At 41.6% G+C, this 27,439-nt stretch overlaps 1 protein-coding gene across 2 annotated transcripts; it reads left to right on the forward strand.

The window, feature by feature from the left end:
- Positions 9,837 to 26,872, forward strand: LOC109837451. 2 transcript variants are annotated; one of them, XM_020405706.1, is made up of 7 exons: positions 9,837 to 10,802; positions 20,148 to 20,297; positions 20,840 to 20,934; positions 24,773 to 24,887; positions 24,993 to 25,046; positions 25,126 to 25,697; positions 26,120 to 26,872. In XM_020405706.1, exons 1-7 carry the CDS (start codon positions 10,298 to 10,300, stop codon positions 26,702 to 26,704), a joined length of 2,076 nt encoding a protein of 691 aa, XP_020261295.1. In that variant the 5' UTR covers positions 9,837 to 10,297; the 3' UTR covers positions 26,705 to 26,872. The 2 variants fall into 2 exon arrangements, with proteins under 2 accessions (XP_020261295.1, XP_020261296.1); XM_020405707.1 differs by lacking the exons at positions 9,837 to 10,802; positions 20,148 to 20,297; positions 20,840 to 20,934 and adding exons at positions 23,388 to 24,036; positions 24,580 to 24,674.

Here is a 27,439-nt window from a genome sequence, read left to right on the forward strand (position 1 = left end):
CTTATCCAAAGCATTCCAGACTCCTCAATAAAAGAATGAGTCTGGAATACTTTGGAGTGGGTATCTATAGGCGTCTAAAAATACCTATAGGTGTCCGCACACAGCTCGAGATAGAGAGAAGGCGATGAACATTATTATCCGAAGCAAAGAGGATCATCCGACGTCGACAAGCGCATGAAGCGAATCGGCAAACTGTTGATGACACGATAACGAACCACCACAAGGGCAAACGCCAAGTGGACCGTGTAGGCATATAAAATTGCTTATAGGTCCCTTAGCATAGCTCGGCATAAACCGACGAACCAACGAGGCGACGGGGTTGACGAATCGCACGCAAGCAACGGAATACATCCATTCGAGCGTGGAATCAAGCCAACGGTTCGGGGAATCAACGAGTCATTCAAACAAGAGCGGACTCGGACGAATCACGATCGAATCAAGATCAGTTTCGGACTCGAACTCAGAAATGGATTTACTGCCCAAAATCAGGATTCGGATCGACAACTGCCAAGAATCCAGGTCAACCAAATCGAGTCCAGCGACAACATCCAACGCCGCGGGAAAGCCGCACATCACGACAAAAGCGGATACAACTAAGACAAACGATTCCAAACAACGGAACCTAACAACACCCTGAGGGGAGTGCTCGCGCGCAAACCGACTGCACTTCAGGGTGGCTGGCCCCCCAAGCCCGAGCCACCCTAGGTGGCTCGGTGGCCGAGCCACCTCAAGGTGGCTCGGTGTGTCGGCCACCTGTGCGCGGGCACAGTGAAGGTGGCCTATAAATAGGAGAGGTGGTTCATTTGTTCAAGGGTTGGATTTTTTGGAGGCGAAGCCCTGCTGGATTCAAGACTCAGAACTTAAAAAGATCCAAGCTTTGGGACTTCGAGGACTTGTTCATCCAGATCTGGTGCTCGGCGATCGTCAACGCCAAATAAGGCAAGAGTTCGAGAGGACCGGATCTCAGATCTACGTAGGCGTACTCCGGATCAAAGCTTGGCCTTTGATCCCGAGATTTGGGCGATTGTTTCCTTGGTGAACCAATCCCCCCGGCTATTATTTCCTTGGTGAAATAATACCCGGTTGTACTGCGTAGATCCGACCGGATCTAGATCTCGCGGTGGTCCACGGATAAACCCCGGCGCAGGCAAATAACCCATACAAAGCGAGTGACCGCAAAACAGGAGCTCGCGATTTGTTCGACACAAAAGGAGAAAGTTATAATCTTTTTTATTTTTCTTTGATTTTATTGTAACCGGATCTTATAAAAAGACCGGATATTTTGTAACTCAAAAAGCTGTTATTTAAGATGACAATGGAATCAATTACAAAGAAAGACACGATTTTCATCGCGAACAATCTGGCGACCACAGTGGGAGCCACCGATCTTGCTGCCGAGATCGGAGCGTCGCAGCCGCGGATCTCAATCCCGGTCGTGGAGGAGGTCGAATACGAGTTCGACCAGCAGAAGTTCGAGGAGTACTTGTCGTCCTCGTCCAGATCAACCTCCCCCCGCAAGTCCAAGAAGTCCAAGTTCTCCTCCAGGAGAAAAACTCGTTGGTATGAAGACGTTGAAAACACCAATGAAGATCTCGCCCCGTTTGATGCCAAAGTCGCATCGGGTGAGATTCCTCCAATTCCCAACCAGGTCGGAGCTGTTCTGGCCAACCCTTCTGCCGCAGAGGGCGGGGTGACTCTCTCGAAGAGAGCCCTTGCGAAACAATTCGCAAAGGCCATGGAGTCAGTTGACGGGATCCGCTACAACGCGGATCTAAAGAATAAGAGAGGCAAACAGCCTCAACAACAGATGAACGACGCCTCTTCCAAGCTGCCAACAATGGAATGGGTCCGTGTCAAACGGAACCGATCAACGCTGGAGGAACGCATTCGCAAGCGCCGCGCACTATCAGGGCAGGCACGGGCTCAAGCTGAAGAAGCCCGTAGGAAGTTGCAGAAAGAGGGGGCCAAGAAGCCGCCATCAACCAGCAAAGTTTGGAGGCCGAAGTCTGAAGCGGCGGTTCAGACCAAAAAGCAGTAACTGCGGCCGTCGAAAGTGCAACCTTCGGCGAATCAATCCAGACCGCCGATGATTTCCACAACTGCTCCGGGAGATCCCGCAGGACCATCCCAGAAAAGGAAGTCAGTCTTGGAGCGCCTCGGTCCGATTCCCGACGAGAGAGGCAAAGCTCCTGTTCAAGATCGTTTGGGCCCGATGAAGAAGCCCCGGACGACGCAACATGCTAGGGGTCGCCGTTGCCTCCAACATGACAAAGAGACCAGGGCAGTCATGCGCACCAATTTGTGCATCGAAGTTCAGGAGCCCGTTGAGAATTCACGCCCACAAAGGCGCGTTTCGAGGCGCGTGACTCTCAAAAGTCCGAAGAAGATAATTCGCTCTCAGAAGGAAATGTTATCGTCTGATGATGATTGCGTTATACCTGAGAAGTCATGCCAACACATGATAGGTTGCTCCGACTTTCAAATAGAAGAGCTGTACTATCGTGCTGGGGGTACGAGCAAAGCCAGAAAGAGAAGTCCTCGAAGGCTAGAAACTCAGTGCCCTTGTTCAAAGCTTATTCGGGTGGTACTGTCTGAGTGCAACTGCATCAAGGCAGTCCCCGAAAGAGTTTCGGTTTTCGAAAGACTTAGTACCGAAATGCCGAAATCTAGGCCTAGGCGTTTCCGACGAAGAAGAAGGATAGTCGAAGACGGAGAATTTCCTAGGGTCACCACCAACATGACCAGCAAAAGGGCATCGACACGGGATAATCCCGAGTCAATTCCGCCAGTACCCCTACCCCAGTATCTAACTCGTCTGAGGTCTGGAGCCATCATACGAGGAACTTATGGTAGGGTTCGGACAAGATTGCCTTCGGAAGATGAAGAATCGGATTCCTGCTCTGCTGTCGCATCGGACAATACAGTGTCCAGCGAAGGACAACCCCGCGAGTCATTCATGATAAGCGCGGAACAAGTGGCCAAGATGCTCGAAGAAGCCATGGCTAAACAACAGGAGAGCTTCAGGTTCGAAATGCAGATGGCCATGCAGAGTATGAGAGAAATGCATGAGCAACAAATTCAGGCACTGACGAACCAGCAAGGTGAACCAGCGTTCAGGAACCAACAAGGTGAACCAAGTCACCGTAATCAGGTTGTTCAGGAAGAAGAGCACACGGATAGGGATGGAGCTCACAATGCCAATAACCCTCCCGTCAATGCAGGGGGTGGTAACGAGGATGCCAACGAGGATACAAGTGAAAGTCTGAAGATCAAGAACCTCGAGAGCAAAATCAACACATTGATCTCCGCTCAAGAGACGAAGAAGACAGGCATTCCCTGTCCATACCCAAGAGAGTGGGAATCGATCCCATATTCGGCGAAGTTCAACCTAATTAACTTCACGCCATTTGATGGGAAGGGTTCGCCCACTCAGCATGTGATTTATTTCAAATCACACCTGGGGGTAATCTCTGGCAATGAGCCTCTGATGGTGCGGTCATTCGTCGGCACTCTTCGCGGAGCCGCCTTCGATTGGTACCGCCGCCTCAAGCCAGGAAGCGTGAACAGCTGGGATGACATGGAGACCAAGTTCCTGGCCAACTTCTTCGACGACGACACCGAGATATCTATCGGATCATTGCTCGATGAGAAGCAGAAGGACGGGGAGTTAGTCGACACCTTCGTCAAAAGGTTCCGGAACAAGGCGATGAATTGCCGGGACCCGATCACAGAGGAATTCATCCTCCAAACTTGCCACAACAACCTTGCGTTGGACGTGTTGGAAGCAATGGGAACAGCACCGTCTGACACTTGGAAGGATCTGAAGGTCCGAGGGGAGCAGGCTGAGCGATTCCTTAGAAGGAAGAAGGCCGAGAGGAACCAACCGACGGTTAATCCGCTGGACTCAAACTTCGCCTCTCGTGGTAAGGGCAAAACACCTGCAGCTACTGGTGGTGCTAATCAAGCGTCACAACAGCAATCTCGAAGGCAGCAAAAGACTTCGGGTCCGAGACTCCAAAAAGAGTACTCTTTCAAGGACGAAGACGTTCCAGCCATCTTCGAATCCCTCCTTGGAAGCAACAGGATCAAGCTACCACCTATCACAAATCAGGAGGAAGCTGACAACACTACGGACCCAAAGTACTGTGCATACCACAGGAGGGTCGTTCATCCCACCAAGGATTGCTTTGCTCTCAAGAATAGCATTCAGACTTTGGTTGAAGCCGGCGTTATATCGCTCAATTAAGTCGAAACAAAACTCCAAAGAGTATACGAGAACATGCGATTGAGGATAACGTACTCCTCGTTACACCCAGTTTTGTAAGAAAGCTGGGGGTGGATAATTCGTGTAACGGGAAGTTCCCAAAATAATGTTAATATTTTTAGGGATAACCCGATCAATATGAACAAAGTGATGAACACTAAATCTCTCACCGATCAGACTAATTAACGGTGGGACCACCAAATTCGATCAAGTTCAATCCAATCAAACTTACGCTATGTTCGTGCACTCAACACTTTCATATTTAGAGTCCGGATATAATAAATCTTGATCTGTCACCTGGTCAAACCTTCCTACAGTTAGGACCACAATCAAAATCCCCTCTCGATTCCCCCAATGAACGAGAGGTCCACAAATTGAGCGATCAAACCTTCCTGGACATAAAATTCCCAATTGGTCAAACCTTCTTACAGTTAGGAGCACAACCAAAATCCCCTCTCGATTCCTCCAATGAACGAGAGGTCCACAGATCGAGCGATCAAACCTTCCTACAGTTAGGATCGTCTCAAACCTCCCAATTGTTCAAACATTCTTACAGTTAGGACCACAGCCAAAATCTCCTCTCGATTCCGTCCATGAACGAGAGGTCCACAAATCGAACGATAAAACCTTCTTACAGTTAGGATCGTCTCAAACCTCCCAATTGGTCAAACCTTCTTACAGTTAGGACCACAGCCAAAATCTCCTCTTGATTCCTTCCATGAACGAGAGGTCCACAAATCGAACGATCAAACCTTCTTACAGTTAGGATCGTCTCAAACCTCCCAATTGGTCAAACCTTCTTACAGTTAGGACCACAGTCAAAATCCCCTCTCGATTCCTCCAATGAACGAGAGGTCCACTTTCAAATTAAGTGATCAAACCTTCCTACAGTTAGGGTCACCTCAAACTCCCATTTGGCCAAACCTTCCTACAGTTAGGATCAAAACCATAATTCACTCTCGATAAACGAGAAATTCACCTTTAGTTCGATAATCAAACCTTCGGACAGTTAGGATTATCTGAATTTTTCTCGGAGTGGAGATCCCACTCTTAGTTTCACCTTTCCGGATTCTGGGGGTGGAGATCCCACCTCGAGTCTCCTTTCCAGCTGAAGATAGAATATAAAATTCTTCTTCTTCAGTGTCGGGAGATAGAATATAAAATTCTTTCTCTCCCATTTCGGGTTCGTCTTTGCCCCAAGAGAAGCACATGCGGAACGGACTTAAGACAATCCGCATGTAAGCCCGATTCAAACGGTAGTCGGTAAGAGCACGTCAAATCCGTTGAAGGCTGAGGATTTGCCAAAAATCCTAAGTCAACGTCTGATACACGTTGCTGTTTAGTCTTTTCACAGGAGAAAGACGAAGTCTACGTATTTAATATCGTAGCACTAAGAGCGTTAACTCTCTTAGCACAACGTCACATGCGGAACGGATTTAGACAATCCGCATGTAAGCCCGATTCAAACGGTAATCGGTAAAAGCATGTCAAATCTGTTGAGGGCTGAGGATTTGCCAAAAATCCTAAGTCAACGTCTGATACACGTTGCTGTTTAGTCTTTTCACAGGAGAAAGACGAAGTCTACGTATTCAATATCGTAGCACTAAGAGCGTTAACTCTCTTAGCACAACGTCACATGCGGAACGGATTTAGACAATCCGCATGTAAGCCCGATTCAAACGGTAGTCGGTAAGAGCATGTCAAATCTGTTGAGGGCTGAGGATTTGCCAAAAATCCTAAGTCAACGTCTCATACACGTTGCTGTTTAGTCTTTTCACAGGAGAAAGACGAAGTCTACGTATTCAATATCGTAGCACTAAGAGCGTTAACTCTCTTAGCACAACGTTACATGCGGAACGGATTTAGATAATTCGCATGCTAGCCCGACTCAAACGGTGGTCGGTAAAGGCTCATCAAACCCGTTGATGGCTGAGGGTTTGCCAAAAATCCTATAAATACGAGAGTCACTGACGCATCAACTTCATTAGTTGGTCTCGTGACTTGAGCATCCAACGACATTCGAAACCCTAGGGTCAACGCCAGTCAACGCGTTGCAATCAAACAGTCAACGTACGACGTTCAAAACCCTAAGGTTAACGCCGGACAACGCGAAACCCTAGGTCAACGCCAGTCAATGCGTTACGACCAAACAGTCAACGTACGACATTCAAAACCCTAGGGTCAACGCCGGTCAACGCGTAACCCTAGGTCAACGTCGATCAATGCGTTGCAATGAAAGAATCAATACTCCGAAAAGTATACGAGTATAAACTGCTTCTTAATACTCCAATAAGGTATATGAGTATAAACTGTTCCCTATTTTCGGTTGAGAAGTTCCTGCAGAATGTTTTTATAAATATTCTTAAGGATAACTCAATAACACTACGCCGGACAACGCGTCGCAAACAAAGACTCAACGTCAACATTCGATGGTCAATTCTATGTTGAACCAACAAGCACGAGCTAAAGATCAGAAAATTAGGAACTGACGTCAAATTAGAAATTCCGACAACGGTCAGACAATAAATGCAGCACCGAAACCCTTTCAGATATTCGACAAAGCACCGAATAGCCTGAAGGATTGAAGGAATCAAGAACAGAAGCCATTCCAAGGTCCCGTTACACCGACTGAAGGTTGGGACAATCATATCCAAAGTATTCCAGACTCTTCTATAAAAGAACGAGGCTGAAATACTTTGGAGGGGGTATCTGTAGGCATATAAAATTGCTTATAGGTCCCCTAGCATAGCTCGGCACAAACCGACGAGCCAACGAGGCGACGAGATCGACGAATCGCACGGAAGCAACGGAATGAATCCACCCGCGTGCAGAATCAAGCTAATGAGTTGAGGAATCAACGAGTCATCCAACCGAGAGCGGACTCGGACGAATCACGATCGAATCAAGATCAGTTTCGGACTCGAACTCAGAAGCGGATTTACTGCCAAATCAGGAATCCAAATTACTGCCAAATCAAACCATCAAATCAGAGTCTCAGGTCAACCGAAACACGGACAAACGAGACAACGGAAAACGACTCGAAAAAGTCGGAAAACACCCCCCGCGGGGGCTCGGCCAAAGCCGAGCCACCCCAAGGTGGCTCGGCCTCAGCCGAGCCACCTTGAGGTGGCTCGGTGGCTCGGTGGCCGAGCCACCTCGGGGTGGCTCGGGACTTGCTCATCCAGATCTGGTGCTCGGCGATCATCAACGCCAAATAAGGCAAGAGTTCGAGAGGACCGGATCTCAGATCTACGTAGGCGTACTCCGGATCAAAGCTTGGCCTTTGATCCCGAGATTTGGGCGATTGTTTCCTTGGTGAACCAATCCCCCCGGCTATTATTTCCTTGGTGAAATAATACCCGTCGTACTGCATAGATCCGATCGGATCTAGATCTCGCGGTGGTCCACGGATAAACCCCGGCGCAGGCAAAGAACCCACACAAGCGAGAGACCGCAAAACAGGAGCTCGCGATTCGTTTGACACAAAAGGAGAAAGTTGTAATCTTTTTTTTATTTTCTTTGATTTTCATTGTAACCGGATCTTATAAAAAGACCGGATCTTTGTAACTCAAAAAGCTGTTATTTAAGATGACAATGGAATCAATTACAAAGAAAGACACGATTTTCACCGCGAACAGACCGCACGCGTTAATCAACTCAAAGCGTACAAACGCGCCCAACAGTCAGTTAACACGCACGCATCATTCAGCTCGTGCATGTTAACCAATTCGTGCGCATCAATCAGTTCGCATGCGTCAATCAACATGCGTGCGTCAATCAACACGCGTTTGACGGTCAATTCTGCAATGAAGCGTACAAGTCAACAAGACGGTCAAACACGCAAAACGGTGGAAAACACAAGCCCTGAAAAGCCGGAAAACACCGAAGAACTCAACAAAGCAAAAAACCCCCGCGTCCGTGCCGAATTTTTCATCGAGATTTGTTGGTTCCTGAGCATCCAAACTGACTTGATATCATCTACAAACGTGGTTAGGCTGTTATTGACTAAAGATAAGGCCAAATCACTTGTTCTCATCCAAATAACCACTTCCGAAGCCCTATAAATACAAGCATAGGGCCTCCTTTCAGCTGGGGCGATTGATTATAAAGACGAGGAGGTGCTGCCGGATTGTGGAGTCAAAGGAGCACGAATTTCAGCGAGGGTTGACAGATCTTGGCGAGTTCTTCGGCATAAAGAAGGTCCTTGAGATCAGGCTTGGTCTTGATCTCAAGAAGAGCCCTGATTTCGCTTGGTCGATCTCAGCGCTTCAAATCAAATACTTCCTCGGTGAAGACGAAGCTCTGCCAAATTTTTCATCAACCGGATCTAGATCTAAGGTGGTCCACGGATAAACCCCGGCACAGGCAAAGACACCCACGCAAGCAGAAGACCGGTAAACGATCTCTCTGCGTTTGTTTTGACGAGAGTTGTAACTTTTGTTTTCATTATGTAAAGATCTTATAAAAAGATTATCTTTTTGTTTTCATTGTAACGACCGAAGTTGTAATGAATACCGCAATGAATACAACAATTTTCGACGCAAACATCAGGGTCGGCTCAGTTTTTAGGAAAACTTCACCGAGGTGGAGATTTGTAGAAATGACGAAAACAGCGAAAAAAGTACAGGAAAAGCGAAGCTGAAGACATTTTGGGTGCTGGCTGGTCGACAGCGGGCTTAGGTCCGATCGACCAGAAACATGCACTGAACAGGGTCATATAAACATGTTTTGGCCGGTCGATCGACCATGTATGTGCAGTCGATCGAAGATGTGATCCGGTCGACCGACCATGTCTGTACGGTCGACCGGCCATGTGCTAGATTACAAGATAGAATTTCGATCTTCTGGCTGGTCGACCGAAACATCATGTCCGATCAACCGGATTGCGGTTATGGGCCTGGTTGGTTTTTCCCAGTTGGTTTTCGATTCCTATTTGATATAAATAGGAACATGATATTTCTAGGGTTTGAAGAGACGTTTTTTAGCAGACTTTGAGAGAGTTTTGAGCAGACTTTGAGAGAGAAATCGTGAGGGATTTGAGAGCTTGTTTGAGGGTTTTATTTGTGAGATTTTACGTGATTGTAAACCCTATTTGTACTCTCTTTCACCCTATTAGTGAAATATCTCCCCTCCTTGCCCTGTGGATGTAGGCACATTGCCGAACCACGTAAAATCTGTGTCTTGCATTGTTTGGTTCTTGTTTTACCTATTGATTGTGATTCTATCTCGTTTGTATTTGTGCTATTTCGGTTCCGCTGCGCACAACAGCTGCAAGGATCTTACTTATGGAAGTAGTGAGCTAGAAAAACTCGCTTCAAGATCTCGTTGCGTAACATCATAACGCAAAAAATCCAAGCGAATAAGCAAATTTGATATTTTAATTATATAAACAAGAGCATTGTCATAAACAATTAACCTTACTTGAGGTGAAATGTCAAAACTTTTCAACCGCGACAGTTTGCTTGTTAAAGAACTCTTAAAAAGTCAGAGAGAAAAATGCCCAAGCAAAGTGTAGATCCTTATAACGGCCAGCTCAGTTCAAGACAATCATTACCACAAGTCTCCACGTTTTTATAGTATAAGCAGTACAAGTAATTCCCGATTCTTTGGAATTAATTAACTAAGCTTTATCAGCTTTTTCCTCCCTGAGAATCTGGGACCAGGCATCCCAGCATTCCATCCTCTAGCTACAAGCAAAGCCAAAAGAAACCTGTACATCACCTTTTATAGAACAGTTAGTTGCAGATAGACCCCTTACTATCTCCCAATTGCCAATAGACCCCTATAGTTTTATTGTTGCAAATGGACCCCCAAGTGAAATGAGGTTTCCTCCTTCTTCGAGGGGAAAAGAGCAAAGAAAAATATATATATGTAGGAATCTATCTGCTACAATGAAAGTACATAGCTCTATCCCCAATTCAGTTGTAGTATAAGGGGTTTATCCGCAATTAACCCTTTAGAGAACAATATATATATCGGCATTCACATGAAACCAATTTTCATGCAAAACTAGCCCCTGAAATAAACCGAAAAATGGATCCAAGGTTAGCAGCACAAGATCAAGAAACTCCTTCCATTTACCGCGATACGAGTTTTCTTCGCAGTCATCGAAAGATTGATGATGCCATACACCAAAACAATAAAGACTTTCTTAGGGAACGCGCTAAGCAAGGCCCAGTCAACCTATCAGAAGACCCTCTCCTCAATGTTTTGATTGCATACAACAAGACCGATCTTGCTATCGAGATTTTGGCGGCGATTCCAGACGACCAACTGTCGGAGTCGAATCATGATGGAGATACAGCGCTTCATGTAGCTGCAACGAAGGGAGATGTGACGATGGCTCAAGCATTGATTAAGAGAAAGCAGGACCTTGTTAACGCCCGGAACAAACAGCTGGAGACTCCTCTTCATAAAGCCGCATTGTTTGGGGAGAGTGAAATGTTTTGGCTTCTTGTAGAGAAGGGCGGTCATCCGAGTGCTCGGAGAGAAAATGGTGCTACTGTTCTTCATTCCGCTATTATGGGCAATGCTCCGAGTATGTTCCTTTATTTCCGTCAGATAACCCATTTTAAAAAAATAGGATAAAAACTTCACAATTTTTTTTTTCACCTTTCGAATTGAGCAAACATGAGCTTAATAAACCAGTTTCTCAGTAATTACAGCCTTATTTCGGATTTACGATCCCGACGAGTAACATTCACATCCAGAACGTGTTAGCTTGACTTGGTCATTGATGACCAAATCAACCACTGTTTCTCTGTTGAGAGAATGGTGGAGAACGTGAATCATGGGTGGTTGAGAGAAAATCTCTCATGGGGGCGGATCTGAGGGGCTCCGGTAATGGGTAAGTGGGTTTTCTTATTGATTTTCGTTGTGCTTTCTCAAGGAGAATGATCCTCCTTATATAAGGGCTAAACTCATCATCTCTACCCCTCAGATCCGCCCCCATGAGAGATTTTCTCTCAACCACCCATGATTCACGTTCTCCACCATTCTCTCAACAGAGAAACAGTGGTTGATTTGGTCATCAATGACCAAGTCAAGCTAACAAATTGTAGGAAAACTCATTTCCGAACTCAAAGCTTGAAAAAGGGTGAAAAACTATTAATAAGGGTTTAAAATATCGATTGAATGGCTTGAGTTTTCTTAAAAGATTAAAGTATTATCGCTTCTTACTTTAGTTTTGTGAATTGAACAATGGAAAACATGAAAACCTATTTCCTCCTCCCAATTTCATTGCAAGCTAAATATTAAAAAAACTCATTTTCAAAAGAACCTAAGAAATTCCTTTTTTTTTTTTTTGGAAAATGTGTTTCCTACAAGGGAAAATTGTGTCAAGGCCCCAATATGAAGAACCCCCTGTAACCAACCCCTTCCACCTTTTTCCCACTGTGGATCAAACCCAAAAAAAGCTAGTTAATATTATAGATCAAGATCAATCAAAAACCGTCTTATCCAGACAGCATGTGTAGTTGCCATACTGCAAGCTATATATTCAGCTTCTTGCGTATATCTAGCAACACACCCTTGGTTCTTGCTACTCTAAGAAACAGCTCCTCCTCCAAAGATGAATAAGTATCCCGAAGTAGACTTTCCATCATCTTTATCACCTCCGAAATCAGCATCGGAATAACCGAGGAGTTCAAGCGAATCAGCTTGATAAACTAATCTATGAGTCAATGTACCTCTGATATACTTCATAATCCTTTTAACAGCTTCCCAATGTGCTGGTCCTGGATTACTTTGATATCTACTGACTAGACTCACAGCATAAGCTATATCAGGTCTGGTGCACAACATTGCATACATCAAGCTTCCAATTGCTTGAGCATAAGGAACATCTAATGGCTTCTGCCCCTCTCCAGGGCTTTGCTCTTTACATAATCTCTTTCCTATAACCAACAGAGTTGGTGCCGGATTGGAATTCTCCATTCCAAACCTTTTAAGAACCGATCTTAAATATTTTTCTTGGTTTAAACTTAGCATTCTAGACTTTCTATCTCGAATTATTTGAATTCCAAGAATATATGATGCATCTCCCATGTCTTTCATCTCAAACTTTTCGCTGAGATCTGCCTTGGTTTTATTCAACATTTCTATGTCATTTCCAGCGAGCAATATATCATCCACATATAAGGATAATATAGTAAACTTGCTCCCACTTTTCAAGACATATACACAATTATCTAATTTATTTTGAATAAAACCAAGTTTAGTAACTGCATCATGAAATTTGAGATATCACTGTCTAGAAGACTGTTTTAAACCATATAGAGATTTTATTAATTTGTAAACTTTATGTTCCTGTTCTTTCACCTGAAAACCTTCAGGTTGTTGCATATATATTGCTTCCTTCAACTCTCCGTTAAGGAATACAGTTTTAACATCCATTTGGAATAACTCCAAATCAAGATATGCAACAATAGCCAAAATAATTCTAATGGATGCAAATTTAGCTACAGGAGAATACGTCTCCTGAAAATCTATTCCTGCCTTCTGGTTATAACCTTTGGCAACTAACCGTGCTTTGAATTTATCAATAGATCCATCAACACGATATTTCTTTTTGAGCACCCATTTGCATCCTATGGCTTTCCTATTTTCTGGTAGATCACATAACTCCCATACCTTATTCTTTTCTATGGAATCAAGTTCTTCTCTCATAGATTCTAGCCATAAAGCTGATTCATGCGACTTCATCGCATCAGAAAAGGTTAAGGAATCTTGTTCTTCTATATTTGTATCTACCGAAAAACAGGATGACTCACATGAATACAAATAGTAATCATCCATCCATGAAGGTTGTGTTCTTTGCCTTTTGTTGCCTACAACCGGTTGATTAGGTACATTAATTTCTATAGGTATTTCATCATTTTCAAGGTTAGGTTCATTCACAATATCAGGGTCATTAGTGGGAACAACACTGTAATAATCATCATCTATTACAGTTAGAGGTTCTGTTTCCTCTTGAACTTGTTCCTCTTCCTCTAGATTCTCTAGAAATGTAGCATCTCTGCTTTCAATGACACCTTTTTCTTTATTGTAGAACTTATAACCTTTTGACTTTTCTGAATACCCTATGAATCTACACTTTATTGTTTTAAAATCCAACTTATCTCTAAGTTGACATGGAATGAGAACATGGGCTATAGATCCCCACTTCCTGAGATGACTCAAATTAGGTTTCCTCCCATTCCATAATTCATAAGGTGTAGATATAACTGATTTGGTGGGAATTCTATTTAAAATGTAGTTTGCAGTTAACAATGCTTCTCCCCAAAAGTTTTTAGAGAGACCAGAATGAGACAACATGCATCTAACTACATTTAATAATGTTCTGTTTTTTCTTTCAGCAACACCATTCTGTTGTGGCGTATACGGCATTGTTGTATGCCTTTTAATTCCATGCTGAATACAATAACTTTCAAATTCTTTAGAATTATATTCTCCACCTCTATCAGTTCTCAGAATTTTGATTTTCAATCCAAGTTGATTTTCAACTTCTGTCTTATATCTCTTAAAGCAGTCAAAAGCTTCTAATTTTCTGGATATAAGATAGACGTGTGCAAACTTGGAATAATCATCTATAAAAGTAATAAAATATTCTTTATTACTATGAGTTTTGACACTTAGGGGACCACAAATATCCGAGTGTATCAACCCTAAAAGTTCATTGGCTCTATGTCCGCCAACAAAAGGTTTTCTAGTCATTTTACCAGTTAAACAATGTTCACATGGTGGCAATTGAACATTAGATAGTGCAGGAAGCAAGTTCATTCTGATAATTTCTTTCATTTTTGAAATACTAGCATGTCCTAGTCTAGAATGCCACAATTCAGATTCAGAAATATAACAGGACAAGTAGTTCAAATTCGAAATTTTATTATCAGAATTATTACAAACTACTGGAAGAATGCATAATTCATGCTCGGGCACATATTTACCCATAGCATACACTTTATTATTCTTGCCTATAGAAACCCTGTTATTATAGAACCTCACTTCCAGTCCTTTCTTCATCAAGCTGGGAACAGAGATCAGATTGCGTCGAATTCCTGGCGCATAGAACACATCTTTGAGGACAAGAATGCTGTCCCCAAGATTCAATCTATACGAACCAATACCTTCTACATCGAGATAGGTATTATTTCCCATATAGATTCTCTGTTCTCCTTTCTTCAGCTCGGTGAATTCTACGACTCCATTCTTGTCCTTTGCGATATGCCTAGTCGCACCGGAGTCGATCCACCAACCACTGATATCCGTCATCACAGCATTACATTCCGTCACACCGACGAATTCTCTTTTGCTAGTACCCCCTTGTTCTGGATGCTTATAGCCTCCCTTATTCTCCTGCTTTTCACCTTGTGGGCAATTGGGTTTGAAATGCCCGAACTTTCCACAATTGTAGCAGGCTCCACGGGGTACTTTCTTTCTCTTGAACTGCTGTGATTTCGGTCCTCGTGGTTGTGGTTTACTAGAACCAGGGTTTTTATAGCTTCCAGCATTATGCCTCTGGTGGACATAATTCAGCTCTTGCTGCACCATTATCAGTTCTGGTTCCTTCCTACTGGCTATTAAGTCCTGTTCTATCGTAGAGTTGATGGGTTTAGCCCTTATATAAGGAGGATCATTCTCCTTGAGAAAGCACAACGAAAATCAATAAGAAAACCCACTTACCCATTACCAGAGCCCCTCAAAAATCCTCTTTCTTCTTCTCTGTTTTTCATTCAGAACGAACTCAGTAAATTCAAACATTACATTAACTGAGTTCTTTTTAATCAATGGAAATTTTCAAATCCAACCTCCACCCTGTTTGTTAATGCCCCAAAATTAGTGGACTAAGTGGTTAGTTGTTAGTGCCTTAGTGGCAGTTTAATCTCCTAAAATAAAGTAGCATCTTAGGACTACTTAGAAGTTAGAAGTCAGAGTATTTAGTTAATATTTGGTGGAGTAAATCGTGGCCCATGATTATCCACTAAGTACTAGCATTTCCTATTTTTCAGTTTAAAGTTTTTTATTGTAAAGCCTATATAATGGCCAGTTTATTATTGAGTTAAATATATCAAAAATCATTCTCTACAAATATTGCTTAACTTTACAACAAATTTGGTATCAGAGCATTAGAGAAAGAAGACACGTGCAGCTCTTTTTCTCTAAGTTAGGTTGGGTCCTCAAATAACAAAAATTTAAAAAAAAAGAGAAAAGGGAAAGAAAGATGCAAACTCTGTTCAAATCCCAAGAGCTTTGGGATATGGTGGCAACAGGGTATACCGAGCCGATAGAAGTACCGGCAGAGCCTGATCAGCGATTGCGAGAGAATCGAAAGAAGGATGCAAAGGCGTTGCTATACATCCAAGGAGCACTGGATGACTCAATTTTCCCAAGAATTTCAGCAGCTAGTTCTTCCAAAGAGGCATGGGAAATTCTCAAAAAGGAGTATCATGGTGATAGTAAGGTAATTTCTATTAAATTGCAAACCTTACGTGGGAATTTCGAAGAACTAGGTATGCATAGCAAAGAATCTGTGCAAAGTTTTAAATTGCAAACCTTACGTGGGAATTTCGAAGAACTAGGTATGCATAGCAAAGAATCTGTGCAAAGTTATTTGTCTAGAGTGTCTGAAATTGTGAATCAAATGAAATCATATGGTGAAAATATTACTGATTTAACTGTAGTCAGTAAAGTGTCTGAAATTGTGAATCAAATGAAATCATATGGTGAAAATATTACTGATTTAACTGTAGTCAGTAAAGCATTGCGGAGTTTAACAAAAGATTTTAATCACGTTGTTGCTGCCATTGAGGAATCAAAAAACATGTCAACCTATTCCTTTGATGAATTAATGGGTTCCTTGCTAGCTCATGAAGATAGATTCAAGAGAAACGAGGAAAAGGTGGAAGAGAAGGCTTTTCAAGTGAGAGGGGAGCCCTCGAACAAATGGAGGTCCGATAACAATGGAGGTCGCGAAAGTGGAAGAGGTGGCTTTCGTGGTCGAGGTCGTGGCCGTGGAAGAGGAGGACGTGGTCAATTTTCTGGAGGTAAAGTTGCTGGAGGTAAATTTGCTGGAGAATGCCACTATTGCAAGAAGTACGGGCATAAGGAGGTTGAATGTTGGTCTAAACAACGACATGAGCAGAAGCATGCCAATTTCATAGAGAAGGTTGAAGAAGAAAGTAAGTTGTTTATGGCACATTCCTCTATTGGTGATGTTTTAGATGATGTCTGGTTTATAGACAGTGGGTGCTCAAATCATATGACGGGCACAAAGTCTTTGTTTCGAGATCTTGACGAGGATCAGAAAAGTGAGGTTCAACTTGGTGATGACAAGCAGATTCGGGTTGAAGGAAAGGGTACAATTGCCATCAAAACAACTCAGGGTAACGTAAAGCTTCTTACTGATGTGCAATACGTTCCTAGTCTAGCTCATAATTTGTTAAGTGTTGGTCAACTTATGAGTTCTGGATATTCTGTTGTGTTTGATGATATGAATTGTGTTATTCAAGATAAGAAAAGTGGACAGTCCATAGCTAATGTTCACATGTCTCAAAACAGAATGTTTTCTTTAGCAGTGTCAAATGTTACAGGATGTGCATTAGTTGCTAAGGGTAATAATGAAGCAAAATTGTGGCATTTACGCTATGGTCATCTTCATATCAATGGGCTAAAATTGTTGTGTCAGAAGCATATGGCTATTGGATTGCCAAAGATTAGTGCCATTGATTTTTGTGAAAGTTGTGTGCTTGGCAAACAAAGTAAAAAATCTTTTCCGAGTGGTAAGTCCTGGAGAGCTTCTGATGTGCTCGAGTTAGTGCATGCTGATTTGTGTGGTCCGATGAAAACAGAATCTCTTGGAGGGAGTAAATATTTTTTGCTCTTTACAGATGATTACAGTCGTGTAAGTTGGGTCTATTTCTTAAAACTCAAATCTGAATCCTTTGAGTGTTTCAAGAAATTTAAGGCCTTGGTGGAAAAAGAGAGCGGCTGCTATATTAAGTGTCTACGAACTGATCGTGGTGGAGAATTTTTGTGTGATGAGTTTTCTGATTTTTGTGATGAGAATGGCATTCGTAGAGAACTCACAGCACCATACTCGCCAGAGCAGAATGGTGTGGCAGAGAGAAAGAATCGCACTGTAGTCGAAATGGCAAGATGCATGTTGAAAGAGAAGAAGCTTCCAAATCAGTTCTGGGGAGAAGCGGTAGCAACAGCCGTATATCTTCTCAATATCTCTCCAACAAAGGCAGTCCTCAATCAGACCCCTTATGAAGCGTGGAAAGGCAGAGCGCCTCGGGTAAGCCACTTAAAAGTTTTTGGATGTGTAGCATATGCATTAGTCAACATTCGCTCTAAGCTTGATGAAAAGTCTGTTAAGTGTATTTTAATTTATTGGCTACTGTGCACAATCCAAGGCATATCACTTGTATAATCCGTTAAGTGGTAAAGTGTTTGTCAGTAGAAATGTTGAGTTTAATGAAGGAGAAAGCTGGGATTGGAGTCTGGTTCATGAAGGGGCATAAACATCAACATTAACTGGAGCTTCAGAAGACTTTGAACTCCCACCTGGTGAGATAGCAACACATGCAAGTCCCGAGCCAAGCTTCGTCTCTTCATCCACAACCTCAAGCAACAGTTCGGGTCCTTCCTCACCAAGCAACAATGGTTCCTCTGGAAACCAAAGTCCTCATTCTGGATCATCATCAAACTCACTGTCCGGGTCACCTCCAAGAAAAACAAGATCCCTGAGAGAAATATATGATACATGTAACTTTGCTTTGTATGTGTCAGATCCTGTTTCTTATGCAGATGCTGCAGGAGAGCAAGTGTGGGAGAATGCAATGAAGGAAGAAATAAATTGCATCGAGAAGAACCTTACATGGGAGCTGGTCGATCTTCCTCAAAACAAGAGTCCAATCGGGCTTAAATGGGTATTCAGAACCAAATACCATGCTGATGGCAGTATAGACAAGCACAAAGCTCGTCTAGTTGTTAAAGGGTATGCTCAACAACAAGGAATCGACTTTGAAGAGACGTTTTCTCCAGTAGCTCGCTTTGAGACGGTGAGAACGTTCTTGGCTCTTGCTGCTCAATTACATTGGCCTGTGTACCAGTTCGATGTGAAGTCTGCGTTCCTAAATAGGGATCTAGAAGAGGAAGTATATGTCACACAACCTGAAGGGTTCGCTGTGAGAGGTGAAGAAGACAAAGTTTATCGGCTAAGGAAGGCTTTGTATGGCCTGAAGCAGGCACCGAGAGCATGGTATAGCAAGATTGATTCATACTTTTTGGAGAATGGGTTCGAAAGAAGCAAAAACGAGCCTACTCTTTATGTGAAGAAACGAGGTAAAACTGACTTATTGTTAGTTTGTCTTTATGTCGATGATATGATATATATGGGTTCTTGTGAATCACTTGTTGCTGAATTTAAGTCCTCTATGATGAAAACTTTTGAAATGTCGGATTTGGGGTTGTTGCATTATTTTCTTGGGATTGAAGTAAATCAATGTGCTAAAGGGATTTTCATTTCTCAACGAAAATATGCAAATGACCTGCTCAAAAGGTTCAATATGGAAAACTGCAGTATAGCTCCAACTCCAATGAATCCAAATGAGTCCCTCATAGCAAATGATGGTACGGGCTTGGCAAATGCACTGTATTTTAGAAGTATGGTTGGCGGATTGAATTACTTGTCTCATACAAGACCGGATATAACATATTCTGTCAGTGTTATTTCCAGGTTCATGCATAATCCAACTATGCATCATCTCGGAGCAGCGAAAAGGATTATCAGATATAGGGCAGGAACTCTTGGTTACGGAATTTGGTACTCACAAGTATCAAACTGCAGGCTGGTTGGCTATACAGATAGTGACTGGGTAGGAGATCTCGATAGCAGAAAAAGCACATCTGGTTGTGTTTTCAGTTTGGGTTCCGGTGCTATTACGTGGAGCTCGAAGAAGCAAGAAACGGTGGCTCTGTCATCATCAGAGGCTGAGTATGTTGCAACAACTGCAGCAGCATGTCAAGCAATATGGTTAAGGAAGTTATTTGCAGACTTCCAACAAGAGCAACTTGGTTCAACTGAGATTTATTGTGACAACAAAGCAGCAATTGCTATGGCGAAGAATCCGGCATTCCATAGCAGAACAAAGCATATTGATATACGTTGTCATTTCATTCGAGATCTTGTTGCAAAAGAGTTAATTGTACTGAAGCATTGTGGAACTAAGGAACAAGTAGCTGATGTTCTGACAAAGTCCTTGTCTGTTGGCAAGCATGGGTACTTCAGGTCCAAAATGGGAGTGACTGATTTTGAGGGCAAGGGAGTGTGTTTGTTAATGCCCCAAAATTAGTGGACTAAGTGGTTAGTTGTTAGTGCCTTAGTGGCAGTTTAATCTCCTAAAATAAAGTAGCATCTTAGGACTACTTAGAAGTTAGAAGTCAGAGTATTTAGTTAATATTTGGTGGAGTAAATCGTGGCCCATGATTATCCACTAAGTACTAGCATTTCCTATTTTTCAGTTTAAGTTTGTTATTGTAAAGCCTATATAATGGCCAGTTTATTGTTGAGTTAAACATATCAAAAATCATTCTCTGCAAATATTGCTTAACTTTACAACACACCCGAGGGCGAAAAAAGGGCTGCATGCCTCAGAGCGCCCCCAAACTTCGTTCTTCTCACTAAACCCCCAAACCTTTGCTAACAACCGCCTATATATATATTCGGCGTGATGAACTTTGACTCCTCCAAATAATTAATATTTATAAGCAATATTACTTCGAGTCGAAGATGGGAACTCACACTCTGTGCATCCACTGTTGGGCGTTCAAGGTTTATAAATATTAACTTTTTGTGCATACATATATATATGATTGGAAGGTCTCGCCTTGGAAATAGCAAGTGAATACCGTGACCTGATGACAACCCGCAACGATAGAGCAGTCACACCTCTGCAACTCGTGGTGACTATTCCAGATGCATTTCGGAGCAAATTATCTCTTGGGTCCTTTTCGGCTCTTATTTATGACTGTGAGAGCCCCTTTTTTCCCTTCTTCTTCTTCAGACCGAGACCGGAGAAGCAATGCAGGGTTAATTGCGGACAGACCTCCGTATTATCTCCCGGTTGCAGACAGAACCCCGTTCTATTGTTGCAGATAGACCCCAGTGGTTCTATTGTTGCAAATAGATCCCTTGTGGTTCTATTGTTGCAGATAGACCCCGAGTTAAATTTTTGGCTCTTCTACCTTCAGAGACAGAAATTTGTTTATTGTTTTTTCTTTCTTTCTTTCTTTTTTTTTTTTTGACAAATAGACCTCGTGAAGAGTCAAAAAAGAAAAAAAAATCACTCATGGGGTCCATCCTCAATTAGACGATTGTACACGGGTCAGTCCGCAACAATAGGACTATGAGGGCCTATCCACAACTGGACGATAGTACAGGGAGTCAACATGCAATTAACCCAACAATATAAAATATAATGCTTCGGAATGAAATAGCAAAGTACGTCGGAACATTAATAACAAGAATGCATGTAGACATAATTTTTTCCTACCTTTTTGATGAATTTTCAGTTATTCCTCTAGAAGACAGCATTGCTGCCAATATGACCCATAAAGGCGATCTAGAGAAGCAAGTAACACATGAAAACTCTGATCAATCATACTGGGTAAGGACTAGCTAGCCTTAAGAATTAGCACATAAGTCAGTAAAAATTTCTTCTGACTACGATGGTGCATGTCATTCGCATTTGAAACATGCTATAAATTTGTAGCAATGCACATTTTTATTCTTAAAAATTTTATATGCATGGTTTTGACAAGAATAAAGAGAACAAACTCTGGATGCATAGATGCTTTGAAATATCTGGATTTGTTCATGGTTTAATACTTTTATTTCTTTAAGCTATCAATAATATGATGCCTTCTATTAATAATTCCATACTTTGGAGTGTTTATGCATCTAATAAGCTTAGTACAGAAGGTGGTAAAAGTGAATGCAGATTTGTTCAGCAACTTAAGTGGCAGTTGTCTGCAGCAGATGAGTTTTTACTCTCAAAACATGAAAATCATGAGGTTCGAACATCAATAGGAAATATTTTAAAGTTTCTATATACTGTTAAGGAACAAAAACTCATTGAGTGAACCGATTCAAGTTTTCTTGGATTAGTTGGTGTCTAAGGCAAGGTTTAAGGGTTGCGTAACGCGCTCTGCAAGGAACGAGGTACTTAATTGATCTTTGATCAACCTCTATTACTATCCTTACCTGGCTAACTACCCGGGTAAAACTTTAATCTTTTCACTTTAGGAGTTTTTGGTTTGGAATAAGAGAACCGGAATTATGAGAATAATTCATATGCATTTATTTAATTACGCTTCTTGCATCATATATTGCCTGGAATAAGAGGACCGGAATTATGAGAAAAATTCATATGCATTTATTTAATTACGCTTCTTGCATCATATATTGCCTAATGATAAATGATCAATATATGAGCGAACAAATCAAAGAGGTGCATTTTTTAAAATTCTATTTTATATGATGGATATTGTTCAAATCTTCATATGTAAAGTTCATCTCTTTTATTGCATTATAATGGATATTACAATAAATGTTCATATATCTTTTGGATAACTTGCATTTGTTACATGATTAATTTCAAGGTTTTATGCAAGAATGCACTTGAAATTTTAAAGCACGTATGTACAATTATTATTATTATTTGTATAAGAGGTGGTACTAGAAAAATGGCAACATAAATTTGGAAGGTCTCCTTTGTAGACAACCAATTTAAATTTGGAAGGTCTCATTTGTAGGCAACCGATTTAAATTTGGACGGTCTCCTTTGTAGGCAACCAATTTGTAACCTCTTATAATAGAATAATTTTAAAAATTTTATGCATTTGAATTCAGGCAAGATGAATATGACATCTGATATAGCTTCTGCGCCAAGATTTTCTGAGCTATCTTGTGTTATGAATTCAGCTGGTAATGTAACTGTTCCTGAAAAACTGCCTGCTAAAGAGATTGCTGGCAAAAAGAGGTGTGACAGAGGGAATGTTACTGAAAATAAAGTTAAAGAACTAGCAGAGAATGTTGGTAGTATAGTCTCATCATCAGAAAAGAGGAAAACTCGGCAATCGAGATGATCCGATGATGATTCTCAATATAGCATGGCATCCACCGCAAATAATCCTCCTCTTAATGATATAGAAACTTCAAAATTGATTGCTCAACTTTTTGAAATATCAAAAAAGCTGCAGTCTAGACTAGTCGATTATCGACCAGAGAGTGAAAGGTCTCCACCACCTCTTTACGACGACTTTGCGATTAGAGTAAATACAAGGGAGGTCAGGCTTCGCAGCAAACTCAAGGAATAGAGGGAAAAATTCATCGAAAAGTTGACCCAAAATAATTCTAGCTGCCAAAAAGCATTAAAAAAATGGATGAGGAAAAAGGCCACTAAGATCAAAACAAAGATTTATATACCTGGGAAAGAATATCCTGGTTACGATTTCACAAGTATGATAGTAGGCTCACGTGGAAAAACAATTGCGAGAATGGAGAAGGAAATTGGGTCTAGAATTAAGTTGTTGTTGGATATTTTTAAAGAAAAGGCAATTTTGCCTTAATGAATTCTAATAAATTTTTGTAATTAAAATATGCAATTAAAATATGTTTTAATGTGTTTTAATTTGTAATTAAAATGGGCATAATGACTATACATTATGACGAACGTTACGAAATTTATTGAGGGATTTTGTAACGGCTCTTTTCAACCCCTATATAAACAACATATGTTGAGCTCAAGAAACATGAAGAAAAATGTGGAAAACTTATCTTGTTTTCTTTTCTCCTCTACATATCATTTTCATCTATACTTTAGTTTTACTTTATGGGCAACTTCTTCATCTGAGCTGAAGCTCTGCACTCTCGCCCGAGTGCAGAGGCCGGGCCGTTTCCGGGGGTTTTTACCGCTAGGGGAGAAGGGATCATCTGCGCCAGGGCGATAGGCGGGTCCTCAATCTTCTAGGGCAGTGTTTACACGACTGCTCCCGTCAGGCCTGTTTCTCTAATTTATATTATCTATATTTAATATATTATTTATTTAATTTCCGGGTTTAAATTCATGCTATAATCTTTATTTATTTGATAAATTCCCAACACTTAGAAGTTAGAAGTCAGAGTATTTAGTTAATATTTGGTGGAGTAAATCGTGGCCCATGATTATCCACTAAGTACTAGCATTTCCGATTTTTCAGTTTAAAGTTTTTTATTGTAAAGCCTATATAATGGCCAGTTTATTATTGAGTTAAATATATCAAAAATCATTCTCTGCAAATATTGCTTAACTTTACAACACACCCGAGGGCGAAAAAAGGGCTGCATGCCTCAGAGCGCCCCCAAACTTCGTTCTTCTCACTAAACCCCCAAACCTTTGCTAACAACCGCCTATATATATATTCGGCGTGATGAACTTTGACTCCTCCAAATAATTAATATTTATAAGCAATATTACTTCGAGTCGAAGATGGGAACTCACACTCTGTGCATCCACTGTTGGGCGTTCAAGGTTTATAAATATTAACTTTTTGTGCATACATATATATATGATTGGAAGGTCTCGCCTTGGAAATAGCAAGTGAATACCGTGACCTGATGACAACCCGCAACGATAGAGCAGTCACACCTCTGCAACTCGTGGTGACTATTCCAGATGCATTTCGGAGCAAATTATCTCTTGGGTCCTTTTCGGCTCTTATTTATGACTGTGAGAGCCCCTTTTTTCCCTTCTTCTTCTTCAGACCGAGACCGGAGAAGCAATGCAGGGTTAATTGCGGACAGACCTCCGTATTATCTCCCGGTTGCAGACAGAACCCCGTTCTATTGTTGCAGATAGACCCCAGTGGTTCTATTGTTGCAAATAGATCCCTTGTGGTTCTATTGTTGCAGATAGACCCCGAGTTAAATTTTTGGCTCTTCTACCTTCAGAGACAGAAATTTGTTTATTGTTTTTTCTTTCTTTCTTTCTTTTTTTTTTTTTTGACAAATAGACCTCGTGAAGAGTCAAAAAAGAAAAAAAAATCACTCATGGGGTCCATCCTCAATTAGACGATTGTACACGGGTCAGTCCGCAACAATAGGACTATGAGGGCCTATCCACAACTGGACGATAGTACAGGGAGTCAACATGCAATTAACCCAACAATATAAAATATAATGCTTCGGAATGAAATAGCAAAGTACGTCGGAACATTAATAACAAGAATGCATGTAGACATAATTTTTTCCTACCTTTTTGATGAATTTTCAGTTATTCCTCTAGAAGACAGCATTGCTGCCAATATGACCCATAAAGGCGATCTAGAGAAGCAAGTAACACATGAAAACTCTGATCAATCATACTGGGTAAGGACTAGCTAGCCTTAAGAATTAGCACATAAGTCAGTAAAAATTTCTTCTGACTACGATGGTGCATGTCATTTGATCACCAATTGAACGTGAAGCCGCTTGGAGATGCAGCGGAGAGGGCAGGCATACGCTTTTTAACGAGACACCGAAGTAAATTTCCACCCAATTATGCAACCTTCTTTGACTTGTTAACGACTGCTTGGATTCCAGGTAAAGACTCCCTTTACACTGACTTCTTTTATTCCTTTTTCTTTCTTGCACGGGCTTGGAACTGCCAAATTTTCAGAACTTGATAGAATTGAAAATCTTGTGCAGTTTCTATTGCAGTCAGATGGATAAGGGTGCTTCTCCTCATAATTCTGAAGCAAAGTGAGTCCTCATCTCTAAGAAAATTCAATTATCATTTATTCATATAGACCATTCTAATTCTACCAACAATTTTGGACAGTGTTTTCCGGAGTTGTGTACCTTGAACAGCAGAAGATAAAACATAAGCAAGCAATGGAGCTTGTTCAGTATCTGGCGAAAGATCCTAGTTACTGGGATTTCATTGTGAAGGGAAGGACAGCTCCGTCTGAAGAGGAAACTGCAGACTCCATTAGAAAGAGGAAGCCAACAGTTTCCTCAGATGACTCCGGTAAAATGACACGAGCAAAATCCATGTTAGGAGACACCAAGAATTCTGACAGCAGACGATGGGATGAGTCACCATTAACGCTCGGGGCTAAAATGGGTCTCCACGAGTTTGTAGAGCAAATCCTCAAGGTATGTCCACAGTCGGCAATATTCTTGGACTTTGAGGGAAGAAACATCCTACAAGTTGCCATCCAAAATGGTCAAGAAAAGATTGTGGGGATCGTGGAGTCAATGGTCACTGGCACTAACCCGGTGCTTCCATCATGGTTGCTGTCGAGCATTGACAAAAACACTAAGAACACTATCTTGCATTTTGCTGCAGAGAAAATGGAGAAAGAAGATGCGTCTCCTCTACAAATGCAAAAAGAACTCCAATGGTTTGAGGTGAGCTTCAAATTAAGAACCGCTTTCAACTATAAGATCGGGAGGGGGAAGAGAGAGAGAAAGAGAGAGAGAGAGAGAGAGAGAGAGAGAGAGAGAGAGAGAGAGAGAGTGCAGAAATTAAAAGGACGATTGCGGACCCGCGACTCAAATAAGTATAACAACTGCAACTTTAAAGTCCATACAGGTGCTTGAGCCTCTAAGCTACTTCAGTATCTCATTTTTATGTCTCACTAGACTCTTGAACAATATATGCTCCTTATCTAATAACACATTACATTGAAACATGAAAAACATAGCTAGATGATTGCTGAAAGATAAATCTGCAAGCAGTGAGTAGAGCAGATAAACATGTGGAGTTATCTTTTTTTGTTCTGAGAAAGAAGCACATGAATTTCTGTGACTAATTCTTTCTTCTGGTGCAGAGGGTTAAAAAGCTGGTCCCCAAAGATCTGGAGTACAGTCGCAATGAAGGCGAGAAAACAGCACACGAGCTCTTCACCGAGAATCACAAGGACATGGTAAAAGATGCCAAGGTTCAGCTAGTAGAAATCGGGAAAACATGCTCAGGTCTTGTCGCCGCGGTAGTCTTCGCCTCCAGTTTCTCCATTCCAGGTGACCAAGAGAACGGAAACCCCACTTTCTACCACAAGACAGCCTTCAAGGTCTTCAGTCATTCATACGTGGTCGGCCTTTCTTGTGCTTCCACTGCCCTTGTATTGTTCTTGACCCTTGTGAATTCTCCTTATAGAGAGCAGGACTTCCGTAGGTCTCTCCCGACGAGGTACTTCTTTGCCTATGTGTCCTTATTCTTAGCTTTGGTGTCACTTCTCGTGGCTTTTTCGTGCAACATCTACCTCAACATATATGGAGGCAGGAAAGCACAAACCAGTGAAATACTTCCGCTAGTGTTCGAGCTTACAATATTTCCTGCACTCTGCATCTTTGTGTTGCTATATCGAGGATCTGACTTCGGTCTTGCAGCCTTTTTACGGCGTTTCTGGCATTAAGTTGCGTAGTACCAATTTGGAAGGTTAAATAGATGGATTAGAGGGTTTGATTGATTCGAAGGATAAAATCTTGGTATCTGTAGTGATTTCGTTTTTCCCTTTTCGGTATCTGAATTGGTAGTTTGCGGTTTCCATAAGTTTGAATAAAAAATGATATATTTGTTGGTATCAGAAATTTATTTTAAATTACAAAATATACTAAAATACTGTAGACAGTGTTTCCCGTCCTTTACTTTAATTAATTGATGAAGACTACAATAGGTACCGATCGAAACTCGTATAATTTTATAGTCGATATATCTCGTAAATTTCTAAAATTGATGTGATATTTGAATTATTAATATAGTTTACATGAATAATGCTTTAGTTAAATTATGGTGAAGATTTAGGATTATATTTTTATATTCAAACATGACACCTAAGGTTGATCGCCCTTCTAATAGGCTGAAACCTGAACTCCCGCAATGGTGTCAAATTTTAGGAAATCTGTTTTAAAATTATAATTAGTAAGATTTGAACATGGGTTGCTCTGATACCATCATGAAAATAAATATTATTGAGGAATGTTGTAGTTTCATTTGATGATTGATGTGTTCAATTACATGAGTTTAAATAGATGTTACTGAAGAATTGGCAAACAACTGAAGAAAACAACCCAGAAATTCAGCCAAGCAAACTGGCGGTCGACTGCGAGTCAGCGGTGGTCGACCACGAGTCAGCGGCGGTCGACCGCGA

The sequence above is a fragment of the Asparagus officinalis genome, chromosome 4, assembly GCF_001876935.1.
Source record: "Asparagus officinalis chromosome 4, Aspof.V1, whole genome shotgun sequence".
NCBI classification, from domain to species: Eukaryota; Viridiplantae; Streptophyta; class Magnoliopsida; order Asparagales; family Asparagaceae; genus Asparagus; species Asparagus officinalis.

Excerpts from the sequence above, each read along its gene's own strand:
- LOC109837451 (XM_020405706.1), top strand. The coding sequence starts at position 10,298 with ATGGATCCAAGGTTAGCAGCACAAGATCAAGAAACTCCTTCCATTTAC. Across the intron at positions 10,803-20,147 it reads TATTATGGGCAATGCTCCGA|GTCTCGCCTTGGAAATAGCA; the intron begins GTATGTTCCTTT and ends TATGATTGGAAG. Across the intron at positions 24,888-24,992 it reads AACGACTGCTTGGATTCCAG|TTTCTATTGCAGTCAGATGG; the intron begins GTAAAGACTCCC and ends AATCTTGTGCAG.